General features: G+C 48.6%; 1 protein-coding gene across 1 annotated transcript in view; it reads right to left on the reverse strand.

Moving 5' to 3' along the window:
- Positions 1 to 14,761, reverse strand: part of LOC116986068 (regulating synaptic membrane exocytosis protein 4-like) — a 55,144-nt gene that overhangs the window by 39,580 nt on the left and 803 nt on the right. Inside the window, exons 2-3 of the mRNA XM_033041249.1 lie at positions 11,591 to 11,698; positions 11,197 to 11,506 (exon numbers count right to left, since the gene is read on the reverse strand). Coding sequence (XP_032897140.1) covers positions 11,197 to 11,506; positions 11,591 to 11,698 — 418 coding nt within the window. The remainder of the gene's footprint in view (positions 1 to 11,196; positions 11,507 to 11,590; positions 11,699 to 14,761) is intronic.

Here is a 14,761-nt window from a genome sequence, read left to right on the forward strand (position 1 = left end):
AACTGGAGGTGAAACTGGAGGTACAAGCCCAGAACACCAATTTGGTCGGCAGGGTTAAGATGGGCCGAATGGCCTGTTTCTGTGTTGTGCAGCTCTGTAGCTCTATGACTCTCTGTCAAGCTTTATCGTTGAAGTCTGCATATTTATATTAATTATCATTGTCGTTTAGACTACGTTGTTATATATCAGCATCAGATGCATTTCATGTATACACACTAGGTGGTGTATGCTATGACTGTGAAGGCAGCAAAGGGATACGTGGGTTTGAAATATATATATAGAATTCCACATTGAATACTGTGTTAAAAATAACATAACAGTGCGTTGAATTATGCAGTCAAAGGCAGAATCCTATGGAGAGCAGCACTGAATCATATGATTACACCTCACTGCCACACTGAACTGTGAGAGTGCATGTCACTGCATCTCTTGGAGAGTCAGGAGTGTTCACACTACATGTTGTACTTGTACTTCTCTTTACACTACAGGTTGTACTTGTGCATGGCTTGATTACATGCATGCGTAAGAAGAAACTGCAGATGCTGGTTTATACAGAAGATAGACACAAAATGCTGGAGTAATTCAGCGGGTCGGGCAGTATCTGGAGAAGATGGATAGGTGACGTTTCAAGTCCGGACCTTTTGTCAGAATTCTCTAGTACCTTAAACAGCGAAGCAGTGGGCACTGACCTTAGGCTGTGACTAAAGGTCTTGGATATGTGGCTACTCGGTAACCAGCCTTTCAAATCCAGCATCAGTAAAGGGGCATCTATATGTTTGTGCACGTCGGGTTGATGGCATTAGTCGAAACAGGGTGGACCACGTGAAGGTTGCAATCTCCCTTCCCATCCCTCTGGATGTCCGCAAGCTGCGACTGCAGACATCCAGACCAGACCATCCCACACATGGTGAATGACTGCTCACTGAGGCTTTTCCCTGGTGGCATCAAATCCATCCACCCAGTAACTGATGCTGTCCTAGCCTGGATGTCTACCCTTGAACTATAACTTTAGGCTGTGCACGCCATACGCAAGAAGAAGAAGTAAAGGGGCAGCACAGTGGCGCAGCGGTAGACTTGCTGCCATACAGCACCAGAGACCTGGGTTCTATCCTGACTACAGGCTCTGTCTCCAGAGATTATACGTTCTCCCTGTGACCACATGGGTTTTCTCCGGGTGCTCCCGTTTCTTCCCACACTCCAAACACATGTGGGTATGTAGGTCTTTGGTAAAAAAAAGTTGTGAATTGTCTCTAGTGTGTAGGATGGTGCTGGTGTAGGGGGTGATAGATGGTCGTTGTGGACTCGGTGGGATGAAGGGCCTGTTTCCGAGCTGTATCTCTAAAGTCTAAAGGGCCTGTCCCACTTGGGCTTCATTTGCGCGACATCGTTTAGGCGTCACGATGCACGTGTCGTGACGTGCAAGTGCTGCACGCATGGCATGCATTACACGCGCACGGCAGTGGTGAGACGTGGTGGCGCAGGCAATGACCCGCGGTCGTGCGCAGCGCCCCAGGATTTTGGGATTCACAAATTCTTCGAGCCCCACCTGCGTGACGTGCAAATGACGCTCAAGTGGGACAGGCCCTTAAAGTCTAAACTACTGCAGCTTTCTCCCCCAACCCCAATCAATCCACTTCAGCGATGGAGAGCAAACTGTCCTGAATGTACAAACGTTGGCACAGCTCCAGCACTTGCGACGTCAGCGTGCTTTAGCTGCTCTAGAGTGTCCTCACATTCAGTGCTGGAAAGTGGCTGCCTTTAAAACACATCAGAAGCCCCAGTGGATCAGACCCAGTTAAAACACATCGTGCTGCCAATATCCAGTCCCACTCAATAATTTGCCCTTACAGCCTCACACTGGCAGAGAAACTGTAGCGATCGCTCGGTGAGGCAACGGTATGATGTGAGGCTCAAAAGAAAGACCTTCCGGTCCTGCCTCCATCCTTGGTCAGCGTAACACAACGGGGGAAGAGAGACATGCGTTGGTAACGTCTCCCCCATTACAGGATGTCCCCAAGGGTTGCCGTGGGCTTCTGAACGGGTGTAACTGCTCTGATGTAGGAAACACACATATTCCAATGGAAAATGGGGAACACTATCCCCTCCTAACTACCCTCACCTGGAGATGATATGTTGAGATTCATCTCCACCCAAGGACAGTCAGCAAAGATGAAAGTCTCCTCCACCTTCAATACACCAGTGCAGCATTTGGTCAATTGAGGAAACAGATGTTTGAAGGTCAAGACATCACATCTGGCCCAAACCCCATGGTCTAGCAGGCAGCAGTGACTACCTATAGAGCACTGGAGAGGAACCACCAGTGCTGTCTCTGCAAATCCCTCAAAATGGGGTGGCACAGTGGTGCAGTAGTAGGGTTGCCATCTTAGAGTGTCAGAGACCCAGGTTCGATCCTGGCTATGGATGCTGTCTGTGTGGAGTTTGCACGTTCTCCCTGTGCCTGTGTAGGTTTTCCCTGGGTTCTCCAGTTTCCTCCCACACACCAAAGATGTAAGTTTGTACGGAAATTTGCTTCGGTAACAATTGTAAATTGTCCCTCGTGTGTAGTGTGTGCTAGTGTAAAGGGGGTCGCTGGTCGGCGTGGACTCGGTGAGCCAAAGAGCCAGTTTCCACGCTGTATCTCTAAACTAAATCAAACTAAATTCACTGGAAGCCTAAACAAACCAACAACAATGTCCTCTTGCTGACCGACATCCACAGGACCTGAGTTCAGATGATGCAGTTAGCTCCCACTGGCAACTCCAATGCCAGGTACCTAAACCAGGCTCACTATCCCAACCTCAGACACACAAGGAGATTACCAGATGTCCAGAAGGAAGATTCAAATATGTCCTCAAAGACTCCTTGAAAAATTGCAACATCCTCACCACAATTAAGCTGGAAAGGGTGCAGAAAAGATTTGTGAGGACGTTGCCTGGACTCAAGGAGTGGAGGTGTAGGAGGAGATTGAGAAGCCTAGGACTTTATTCCCTGGAGCTCTTGAGACTGAGGGGTGCATACAATCATGGGCCATAGATAGCATGAATGCCGATAGTTTTTGAGAACTGGAGTATGAGGTGAGAGCTGAAAGATTTAATGCACGAGGGGCAACCTTGTCCACACAGAGGGTGGTGAGTATTGGAGTATCAGAGGGAATGAGCTGCCTGCCAGATGAGTTAGTTGAGGCAGGTACTATAACAACATTTAAAATACATTTGTTCAGATACATGGATAGAATCGATTTAGAGGGATATGGGTCAAATGCAGGGAAATGGGATTAGCGTAGATGTTCATTTTAGAACATTAGTATATTGGGGCGGCACAGTGGTGCAGCGGTAGAGTTGCGGTCTTACAGCGCCAGAGACCCAGATTCAATCCTTACTAAGGGGATTGTCTATGCGAAGTTTGTACATTCTACACGGATTTTTCTTTGAGTGTTCTGGTTTCAACACACTCTCCAAAGACGTACAGATTTGTAAGGTTACTTGGCTAGGTATAAAATGTAAATTGTCCCTAGTGTATAGCATAGTGCTATTGTGTGGGGTGATCGCTGGATGGCACGGGCTGAAGGGCCTGTTTCCATGTTATATCTCTCTAAAGAGCAATACAGTGCAGGAACAGGCCCATCTTCCTACAATTACTGTGCCGAATATAGTTAAACTAAGGTAGACAAAAATGCTGGAGAAACTCAGCGGGTGCAGCAGCATCTGTGGAGCGAAGGAAATAGGCAACGTTTCGAGCCGAAACCCTTCTTCAGACTGATAGTTGACTGATGGTTAAACAAATCTTCCCTGCCTGCATGCGATCCATACCCCTCCATTCCCTGCATATCCATGTGCCTATCTAAAAGTCTCTGAAACACCACTATCGTTTCTGCCTCAACCACCACCATCCCAGGCACCACTGCAGCTCCAGTGGAATTAAGTCAGTGTGGACCCTGACAGACCACCTGGGAGGAGTGGGCAACACAACAGATGATCTGTACACAAACAGCAATGTGACCATCAGGTTTAATGAGTTGGACGAGAGATAGATATCGACTGGCAAGGATCCCTAATTCAGCACAGTGCCTCAGGGTCTCTTCAATTTAGCTTATTTTAGAGATACAGCACGGAAATAGGCCCCGCAGCCCACGTGTCCACTCGACCATCAATCACCAGTTCACACTAGTTCTAAGTTATCCCATTTTCTCATCCACTCCCTACATACTCTGTAATTTGCCCCTAGTGTGCAGTGGGATAACTAGTGTGCAACAATAGAGTAATCAATGGTCGGCATGGACTCGGTGTTTCTATGCTGTATCGCTAAACTAAACTAAACTAAACAAAGCCCTCGGGGCAAATTACAGAGGGAGAATGAATCTACAAACCCACACGTCTTTGGGATGTGAGAGGAAATTGGAGCATCTGGAGGAAACCCACGCAGTCACTGGGAGAACATGCAAACTCCGTACAGACAGCAGTCGATCGAACCTGGGTTCCTGATGCTGGGAGGCAGCAGCTCTACCCGCTGCGCCACTGTGAAAGACAATGCCTCTGGTAGACCCGTCAGCCTTAGACTATGTGCTCATGTCTCTGCAGGGGGCTTCAATCCAGTAGCACGTGTGAACCCACTGAACCCCAGATGTCATAGAACATAGAACAGACCAGCAGGGACAGGCCCTTCGGCCCACGATGTCTATAGCGAACATGATGCCAAGACCAACTCTTATCTTCCTGCACATAATCCATATTCCTCTATTCCTGCGTACCCATGTGCCTATTCACAACTCCCTTAAACACCACTATCGTATCTGCCTTCACCACCAACCCTGGCAGCACGTACCAGGCACTCACACTCTCTGTGTACAAAAAGCTTGCCCTGCACATGTCCTTTAAACTTCGCCTCCCTCACCTTAAAGTTATGTCCTCTAATACATTTTTATTGCATCCAGGGTAAAAGTTTCTACCCTCTCTATCCCTCTCATAATTTTATATTCTTCTACCAGGTCTTCCTGCAACCTCCGGCGTGCAGACTGAGCTGCCAAAGCAGAGGTGTACGATGCACCAGGTCTGCACAGAATGGGCGAGAATGTTTGCCTTCCTGAGCTGTCATCTGTCACCTTGACAAGAACCACAAATATATCCTTACTGGGCCAGTCCCTGCCTGGCCACAGGAGACTTGCAGGCTTAGCTACCATGCTCCACATTGCTTCTTCACACAGCTCCAAGTTTAGCAGCTGTCCGATCGAACGCCTCTTCCGATAATTCACTTTCTTCCTGGTTTCTGATTACAGGCGGAAGGGATATCACAGGTGAACGTGTCCGTGGAATTGGCCATGGATTCTTCAGCAAAGCTCAAAGGAGATGTTCGGGCAGGATATTTTCCACACAGAGGGTGGTGAGTGGTACAGCAGTACAGTTGCTGCCTCACAGCGGCAGAGAACTAACTTCCATCATGACCACGGGTGCAATCTGTGTGGAGTTTGTATGTCATCCCTGTGACCTCGTTGTTTTTTTCCGGGTGCTCTGGGTTCCACCCACACACCAAAGACATACAGGTTTGTAGGTTAATTGGCTTTGGTAAATTGTTAAATAGTGCATGTAGGTTAGTATATGGGGTGATCGCTGGTCGGCCTGGACTTGGTGGGAGGAGGAGCTACAGAAGCAGGAAGTCCCACACCACCAGGTTCTTGAACCGACCCACACAGCCCTAAGCAACAGAACGCCATGGACCTCTTACACTACCGACATAACCTAAATCTAAAAGGATATTGATCAGAATGAGAAAATAAATTTAACCATTTAACCTGCTTTGATATTTCCAATCTGGGAGAATTCACAAATAATATGAAATTATGAATGAACACACCCTGTGGAAGATTGGTGTAGCTCGGTATAGGTGTAGCTTTATTATTGTCAAGGTGAACTGAGGCACAGTAAAAAGCTTTGTTTTGCATGCTGTCCAAACAGATCACATAATACTTTTCATAAATACAATCAAGACAAACTGCAGTATGATAAGTAGAGCAAAGGGGAAGATCCAGAGTGCAGAATATAGTTCTCAGTGATGTGGAGCCTCAGTTCCAGAGACAAAGTCCAATGTCCACAATGGAGTAGAGGTGAATTGGAGTGTACCCTAGCTTATGAAAGGACTGTTGAGTACAAAGCAGCCAATAGATGGACCGAGATACAGTGAAAAAGATTTGTTTTGTGTGCTACACAGGCAAAACATGCCTTACATCACCACAGCAGGAAGTGCAGAAGGGAAACTGAACAGAGCGCAGAATATTGCGTTCTAGCCACAGAGAAAGTGCAAGGGTCACAATGAGGTTGGTGAGTAGATCAGGAATTATGTATTCTGCTTATGAATAGCAACACTGTAAAACCATTCATTAAAGTTTCACAGTGGCACAGCAGGTGGAGCTGCTGCCTCACAACGCCAGAGACCCAGATTCGATTCTGACCACGGAAGCTGTCTGTGTGGAGTATGCACGTTCTCCCTTTGAGTATGGGTTTCCTCCGGCTTCTCTGGTTTCCTCCCACATACAAAAGACATACGGGTCTGTTGTTTAATGTAAGTTGCCCCTAGTGTGTGGGGAAAGGAGGAGAAAGTGGGATAAAGGTGAACTAGTGATCGATGGTCGAAGTGGACTCGGTGGGCCGAAGGGTCTGTCTCCATGCTGTATCTTTCAATTATTCAATTCAATCAATCAAAGTTTCCTTGTGTAGGAAGGAACTGCAGATGCTGGTTTACACCAAAGATAGACACGAAAATACTGTAGTAACTCAGCGGGACAGGCAGCATCTCTGGATAGAAGAAATGGGTGATGTTTTGGGACTAAAACCTTCTTCTGAAGAAGGGTCTCAACCCGAAACATCACCCATGGGTTCTTTCACACAGAGAGTGGTGAATCTGTGGAATTCTCTGCCACAGAAGGTAGTTGAGGCCAGTTCATTGGCTATATTTAAGAGGGAGTTAGATGTGGCCCTTGTGGCTAAAGGTATCAGGGGGTATGGAGAGAAGGCAGGTACAGGATACTGAGTTGGATGATCAGCCATGATCATATTGAATGGTGGTGCAGGCTCGAAGGGCCGAATGGCCTACTCCTGCACCTATTTTCTATGTTTCTATGTTTCTATACTGCCTGTCCCGCTGAGTTACTCCAGCATTTCCTTGTCTTGTTAGTTCAGAGGGTATATTCACGATTCTGCTGCAGATTACATTCGGAACAATAACTACCCCTCACTATGGCATTCCAGCTAAAATCGTTTCTCCAATGAATGCATCACACAGGATGAAATGAAATTATCACCAACTTCTCAAACCTTGTACAACACACGCATGTGTTACCAAAGCGTCTGCTGACTCACTGCACAGGAGGTGGCTGTTCAGCCCATCATTGCCGTGCCAGCTCTCCTACTGGACCCACTCACCAGTTCCCATGTCCAAGCATCGATCCCATGGACCCCACTAGTCACGACCTGAGTTGGATCAAGTTACCTCCACTCTGCTTTCTGTACAGTAACCAACTCTCAATCCACATCAGTGTATAATCCCCAGCTCCATGTGCTCCAACTCTGCTGATCAACTTCCTGCGTTGGACCTTACAGAAAGCTTTTAGAAAATCCAAATACACCACAATCCCTGAAAAAAACGGTCCCAAAAATAAACGTTGCCTATCTATGTTCTCCACTGATGCCGCTTAACCTGCTGAGGGGCAATTGACCCACTCCAGCACTTTTTGTCTTATTTTGTAAACCCACATCTGCACTTCCTTGTGACGCCCTCCCTAGGCATGGTAAGATCATCCAGAACTTTGTGTTTTGCTAAAGATTCCAGCATCGGCACTTCCTTGTGTCATCACAATCTCTTGGTCCGTCCGTATCTATCCCACTAAATTTATAATTTCATGTCATAGGAGCAGAATTTGGTCATTCGGCCCATCGAATCTACACCGCCATTCAATCATGGCTGATCTATCTTTCCCTCTTTACCCCATTCTCCTGCCTTCTTCCCATAACACCTTTACCAATCAAGCACCTGTCAATTTCCACCTTACAAATATCCAGTGACTTGGCCTCCACAGCCGTCTCTGGCAATGAATTCTAGATTCATCACCACTAGAAGAACTCCAGTAGATTAGTCAAACATGAATAAATCTTCATAAATCTACGCTGACTCTGCTGAATCCTATTTTTATTCAAGGTATTAAGTATTACATTTTCAATGCATGTCTTGAAAAGCCAGCATTTACCTACAACTAAAGTAAGGATGACAGATCAATGGCTGTCTATTTTCTCTCTCCCTCGGGTCTTAAACAACAGGATTATATTTGCCATCCTCCAATCCAGAATTGGTGTTGGTTTATTATAGTCACGTGTACCAAGGTACAATGAAACATTTTTGTTTGTGTGCGATCCTGTCAAATCAAATCAAACTATTCCACACGAGTAGAATCAAGCCACATACAAATACAGCAGGTAGTGCAATGAGGAAAATACCAGTGTGCAGAAAATAACTTTAGTTCCGACATACAATGTGGAAACAAGATGCTTGTCTTTGGAGTGTGAGAGGAAACTGGAGCACCCGGAGAAAAACCACGCGGTCACAGGGAGAACGTGCGATCTCACCAAGTCATCCTGCTCCTTCCCACTCTTTGAATACTCAATTCCCATCCCCAAGAACTCAATTTCCCTTTTATCCTCACCTCTCCCCTTCCAGCCACATCCCTCCCTCCTCTTTACACTTCACACCTCATCTTCTCTCCTTGTCTGACACACTTTTAACTTCTTCTCACCTCCAGCTTTTGTCACCTATTCCACCCATCTGCCCCTTCACCTGTATCCACCTATCACTTGCCAGGCTTTGTCCTGCCCACCTCTCTTTTCCAGCTTTCTCCGCTCCCCCCCCCCCCCCCCCCCCCCCCCCCCCCCTCCAGTCAGTCTGAAGACGGGTCCCGACCTAAAACATCCAATGTCCATCACTTCCACAGATGCTGCCCGACCCGCTGAGTTACTCCAGCACTTTGTGTTTTGATCCCCTCCACATCCTAATCCTGCCTTGAATGTCCTAAGTCGCTCGCCCCCCCCCCCCCCATCCCGGACTCGCTTTACTGAAGCCCAGTAACTTTACTCCGGACTCGCCCTGCACCACGACAAGGGCGGAGGTGTGGGTACATCGGCTGGTGAGCGGGACGGGTGGGGGTGGAGAGGCAGCGGGCAGGGGGGAGACACTCGCCGCCGCCGATCCCCAGGACTCAGCTTCGAGTGGGTCAGGAGACGGAGACGGAGACCGAGAGGGAGTGATCGACATAGGCGGGATGACAAAGGGTGATAGATAGAGAGGAGGGGGGGGGGGGGTGACAGTGGGGGTGAGAGAGAGAGAGAGAGAGGGGCTGACGGAGAGAGGGGTTGTGGTCGAGAGGAAGGTGACGGAGGGAGGAGATGACAGATGGGCGTTGACAGGGAGAGGGGTGACACAGTGGACAGCGTGGGACTGAAGGAGGGAGAGGAGGAAGGAGAGGGGAGACATCCATAGACCCCGGGACGCGCGCATAATTTCACTGGATTTGACCCCCCGGGATTACTTTAACAATCCTGTGCAGTTTCCAGGGTTTGAAGAAGGGTTTCGGCCCGAAACGTTGCATATTTCCTTCGCTCCATAGATGCTGCTGCACCCGCTGAGTTTCTCCAGCATTTTTGTGTACCTTCAGTTTCTATGACAGGTGTGTGTGTGTGAGAGAGAGAGAGAGAGAGAGAGCGAGAGGGGGTGTGTGTGTGTGTGAGAGAAAGGGGGGGGGGGGCAGTCAGCCAGAGAGAGGTAGACATAGAGACGGAGAGAGACAGACAGACAGACAGACAGACAGACAGACAGACAGACAGACAGACAGACAGACAGACAGACAGACAGACAGACAGACGGAGGGAGGGAGGGAGGGAGGGAGGGAGGGAGGCAAAGAGAGAGAAATGCAGGGACGGGGAGAGCAGTCTCCGAAAACCACACAGACCCCCACCCCATCCCACCCCCAGTAACCCGCCACTCGGTCAGATTTGGCCTGTAAACCAATTCTACAATTCACTTCAAACCTGAATTGCTGAGTTACAGCGGGTCAGGCAGCATCTGTGGAGGGAATAGTCCAGCGACCTTTCGGGTCCGGACCCTTTTTCAGACGTCCGCCTGCTTATTCCTCCACAGATGCTGCCTGACCCGCTGAGTTACTCCAGCACTTTGTGTTTTGCTCAAGAATCCAGCACCTGCAGTTCTCCATTGCACACCTTTTTTCTCCCTCCCTCGCCGGGTCTCAGTTTCTCCGGCTCGTAATCCTTCCTCCTGCTCGCTCCTTGACATTTCCACAGTCACCATCTGCTTCCCATTCTGTCCCGTCCTGTCCCGTCCTGTCCCCCCACCCCCCGGTCAGACTCTCTCGCCCCCTCTCTCTGTCTTTTTAACTCGGAGACTCCGCTGTCACCGGTCACCGTTCACTTTGACTCAATCTCTCCCCCCCGCCCAATCACTCGCCCTAGCGCTTCACCAATACGCCCTCCCTCCCTCCCTCCCGTACCCCACAGAGACCCCCTCCCCTCTCCCCACAGACACACCCCTCCCCTCTCCTTCACCCACGGACAGAACCTCTCCCGCTCTCTCCTCATGGACCACATCTCCATTCCTCCCTCTCCCCTTGACTCTCTCCTCTCACCGTCCTTCTGAAACTCGCTCACACACACATTCCCTTCCTCTCTCCTCCCTCCTCAGCCACACGACCTCCTTCCCTCCTTATCCCCAGACTCCCCTCCCCTCTGCCACACACACTCTCTCTCCATCTCCCCACCGACTCATTCTACCTCCCTCCCTCGTCCCCTCTGACGCTCTCTCTCTCTCTCCCTCTCTCCATCTCACTCTCTCCCTCTCCTCTGACAGTTGTCTTTCCTTCCCTTTCTCTGATTCTTTCTCTCCTTCCCTCTATTCCTCTCCCTCCCTCTCTCCAATCGGACACTCCCTCCCTCTCCACCCTGTTACTTTCCCTCCATCTCTCGCTCTCAGATGTCTGATTCCTCTCCTCAATGACCCCCTCACACACACACTGTGTCCCCTACCTCCACGCAGTCTCTCTCTCCCTCTTAACCTTGCCTCCCCCATCTCCCACCCTTCCACTCGCCCATACTCCCGGGGTCGTTCACGTTCCCCTCTCCCATCCCCTCCCCTCTCCCCTCCACTCACCGGCATCGTCCTCGTCGAACGAGTTCATACAGGGGAAGTAGATGGCGAGCGCTTCGAACGAGGCGGACAGGCTGATGCGGCTCTGTGAGCGCTGGATGGGGAAGGCGGAGGGCGCCAGGTCGGTGGTGGGAGCCGGCTTCGCCACCCTAGAGGCGGCATTCTTCACTCGGAGCACCGCTCGAGGCGTCTTGGCAGCGGGGCGAGGGGTTGGCGGCCGCGCCGGGAATCCACGGGCTGCCGGAGCCGGGGGTCGCGCTGCGCTGCCGGAGCCGGAGCCGGAGCCGCCTCTACCTGCCCCGATGCTCCGTCCCTGTCACTGTCACTGTGCCTGTCCCTGTCCTGCCCCGTCCCGCCGGCCGCCTCCACGCACACCTCCCTCCCTCCCTCCGCTCACTCTGGCATTGACGGGCAGCGGGCAGCCGGGGGTGGGATCCGCCGGCACCTGACGTCGCAGCCGCCAATCGGTGGCCGGGCGAGAGGGGAGGGGGTGGGGATGGGCAGGCTGGGGCGGGGGACACAACTCAATGAAAGCTCTGCCCGCTCAGTAAAGGGCAGAGTCCCGGCGGCACGCTAACGGGGGTAGGGAGCTGTGTGTATATGTGTGTTCTCGGCGGGTGTAACTCTCTCACCGAGTGTGTATTACTTATGTGTGTATGTCAACTGTGGGTCTGTTGTCATCAATGAAATGTGTATGTGTATCAATTACGTGTGTATCATCTTGTGTATATATCAGTTGTGTGAGTCTATGTATGAATTGCATGAGTATATCAGTTGTGTGAGTATATAAACTTAATTGGTATACGTCTACTGGACATATATATATATATATATATATATATATATATATATATATATATATATATATCATTCGTGTATAAATGTATTTTAATTGTGTTTATCATTTATTATTTATGTATGTATCTTTTTCATGTGTAGATCAGTTATGTGAGTGTGTATATATATCAAATATACTGTATGTCGTGTAAATGTATACCAAATACATTTGTGTGTGTATCAATGTGTGTGTATTTCAATTGCGTGTAACAGTTATGAAGGTATCTTTTTTGTGTGTATATAAATTATGTGTATATGCATATTTATATATCACTGGTGTGTGTATATCAATTAAATGTGTGCATCAATCATATGTGTGTATTTCAACTGTGTGTGTGTATCAGTTATGTTTGAGGATCAATGAAGTGTGTGTATCAGTTATGTCTGAGGATCAATTAAGTGTGTGTATCAGTTATGTCTGAGAGTATATATCAGTTGTGCATGTATTCATTAAATGTGTGTGTATCAATCGTGTGTGTGTCTATCAGTTATGTTTGTGTGTGTGTGTCAGTTATTTGTGTAAAATAAAGCACATAGAATAGTACAGCACAATAACAGGCCCTTTGGCCCGCAATGCCCGAGCTGAACATGACATCAAGTTAAACTACTCTCCTCTGTCTGCGTTAATCCATATCCCACCATTCCCTGCATATCCATGTGCCAATCTTAAAGTCTCTTAAACACCACGATCATATCTGCCTCCACCACCATCTCCTGCAGCTCATTCCAGGCACTCGCTACTCCCTGTGTAAAAGAAACTTGCCCTGCACATTTCCTTGAAATGTTGCCCCTGTCACCTTACAGCCACACCCTCTAAACGTAGATGTTTCCATCCTGAGAAAAATATTCTGACTATCTACACCTCATAATTTTATATACAATATTCGGTCTCCCCTTAACCTACGGCATTCCAGAGAAAACAATCCAATTTAGTCCAACCTCCTTGTCGCTAATATCCTCCAATCCAAACAGCTAACGGATAAACCTCCTGCACCCACTCCAAAGCTTCCATATCCTTTCTGTAATGGGGTGGCCAGAACTGTACATAATACTCCAAATGTGGCCTCATCAAAATCCTATAAAGCTGCAACATGGCTTCCTGTACTCAATGCCCCATCCGATGAAGACAAGCAAATTACATGCCTTCTTTACCACTCTGTCTACTTGTGTTGCCACTTTCAGGGAGCTATGGACTTGGACCCAAATTCCCTCTGTACATTAATGCTGTTAAGAGTCTTGCCATTAACGGTTACTTTCCCCTCAGGTCCAACCTTTCAAAGTGCAACACCTCATACTTGCTTAGATTAATGTCCATCTGCCATTTCGTTCCCCATTTCGGTAGCTGATCTATATTCAGCTGTATACCGACAGCCTTCCCCGGTCTCCGCAACCTGGGTGGCACAGTAGCTCAGCTGCTGCTTTACAGTGCTAGAGACTCGAATTCGATCCTGATTACGGGTGCTATCTGTGTGGAGTTTGTATGTTCTCCCTGTGGCTGCTTGTGTTTTCTCCAGGTGCTCCGGTTTCCTCCCACACTCCACAGAAGAGCAGGTTTGTAGGTTAATTGGTTTCCATAAATAAGGATGATCGCTGGACGGTGGGCCAAAGGGCTTGTTTCCACGCTGTATCTCTAAAGTCTAAACTCTACCGATGTTGGTGTCGTCTGCAAACTTACAATGTCATTGTCCTACCTGGGACATATGACAATCAAACACTCTTGACTCTTGAACATTTATGTCCAAGTGGTTTAACACAAACAACAGAGGTCCCAGCACAGATCCATATGGAATGCCACTAGCCACAGACCTCCAGCCTGAATATCGTCCATCCACCACAACCCTCTACATGAGTAAGCCAGGTCTGAATTCAAGTGACCAAGTCATTGTGGAATCCATGCATTTTAATTTTCTGAATCAGTCCACATAACGCTTTATCAAATGCCTTACATCCACCCGCCCTACCCTCAGCGATCACCTCCATCGCCTCCTCAAAAAACGTAATCAAATTCGTAAGACATGGCCTGCCAGGGACAAAGCCATGCAGACTATCCCGAATTAACCCATTCTTTTCCAAATGGGAGTAATTCCTATCCCAAAGAATCCTCTCCAATAGTTTTCCTACCACTGATATGAGACACACCAGCTCATTCTCTCTACTTCCATTCTTAGGAAAGGAACAGCATTAGCTACAAGGGTGCAGAGAAGATTTACGAGGATGTTGCCAGCACTAAAGGGCCTGAGCTATAAGGAGAGGTTGAGCAGGCTAGGAAATAGGAGGATGAAGAGTGATCTTATAAACGTGTACAAAATCATGAGAGGAATAGATCGGGCAGACGCATAAATCTCTTGCCCAGAGTAGGGGAATCGAGAACCAGAGGACTTAGGTTTAAGATGAGGTGGGAAAGATTTAATAGGAACCTGAAGAGTAACCTATTCACACAAAGGGTGGTGGGTGTATGGAACGAGCTGCCAGAGGAAGTAGTTGAAGCAGGGACTATCGCAACATTTAAGAAGCACTAGACTAAATGGGGTCCGTTGGGTCCCAGCTTCATACAGGAGGGCTGGTCCCCCAACGCAATATTCCACCTCTCCACCAATTCCAATAGTGCTGGCCAGTGGGGGGGGGGGGGGGGGGTTGCTTTCAGGAGGGCTAGCATGGTTGTGGGCCGAAGGGACTGGTTTCCAGAGGGCTAGTATGGACATTGTGGGCCAAATGGAATATTGGGCTGGCA

This window comes from Amblyraja radiata, chromosome 23 (genome assembly GCF_010909765.2).
Source record: "Amblyraja radiata isolate CabotCenter1 chromosome 23, sAmbRad1.1.pri, whole genome shotgun sequence".
In the NCBI taxonomy this organism is placed as follows: Eukaryota; Metazoa; Chordata; class Chondrichthyes; order Rajiformes; family Rajidae; genus Amblyraja; species Amblyraja radiata.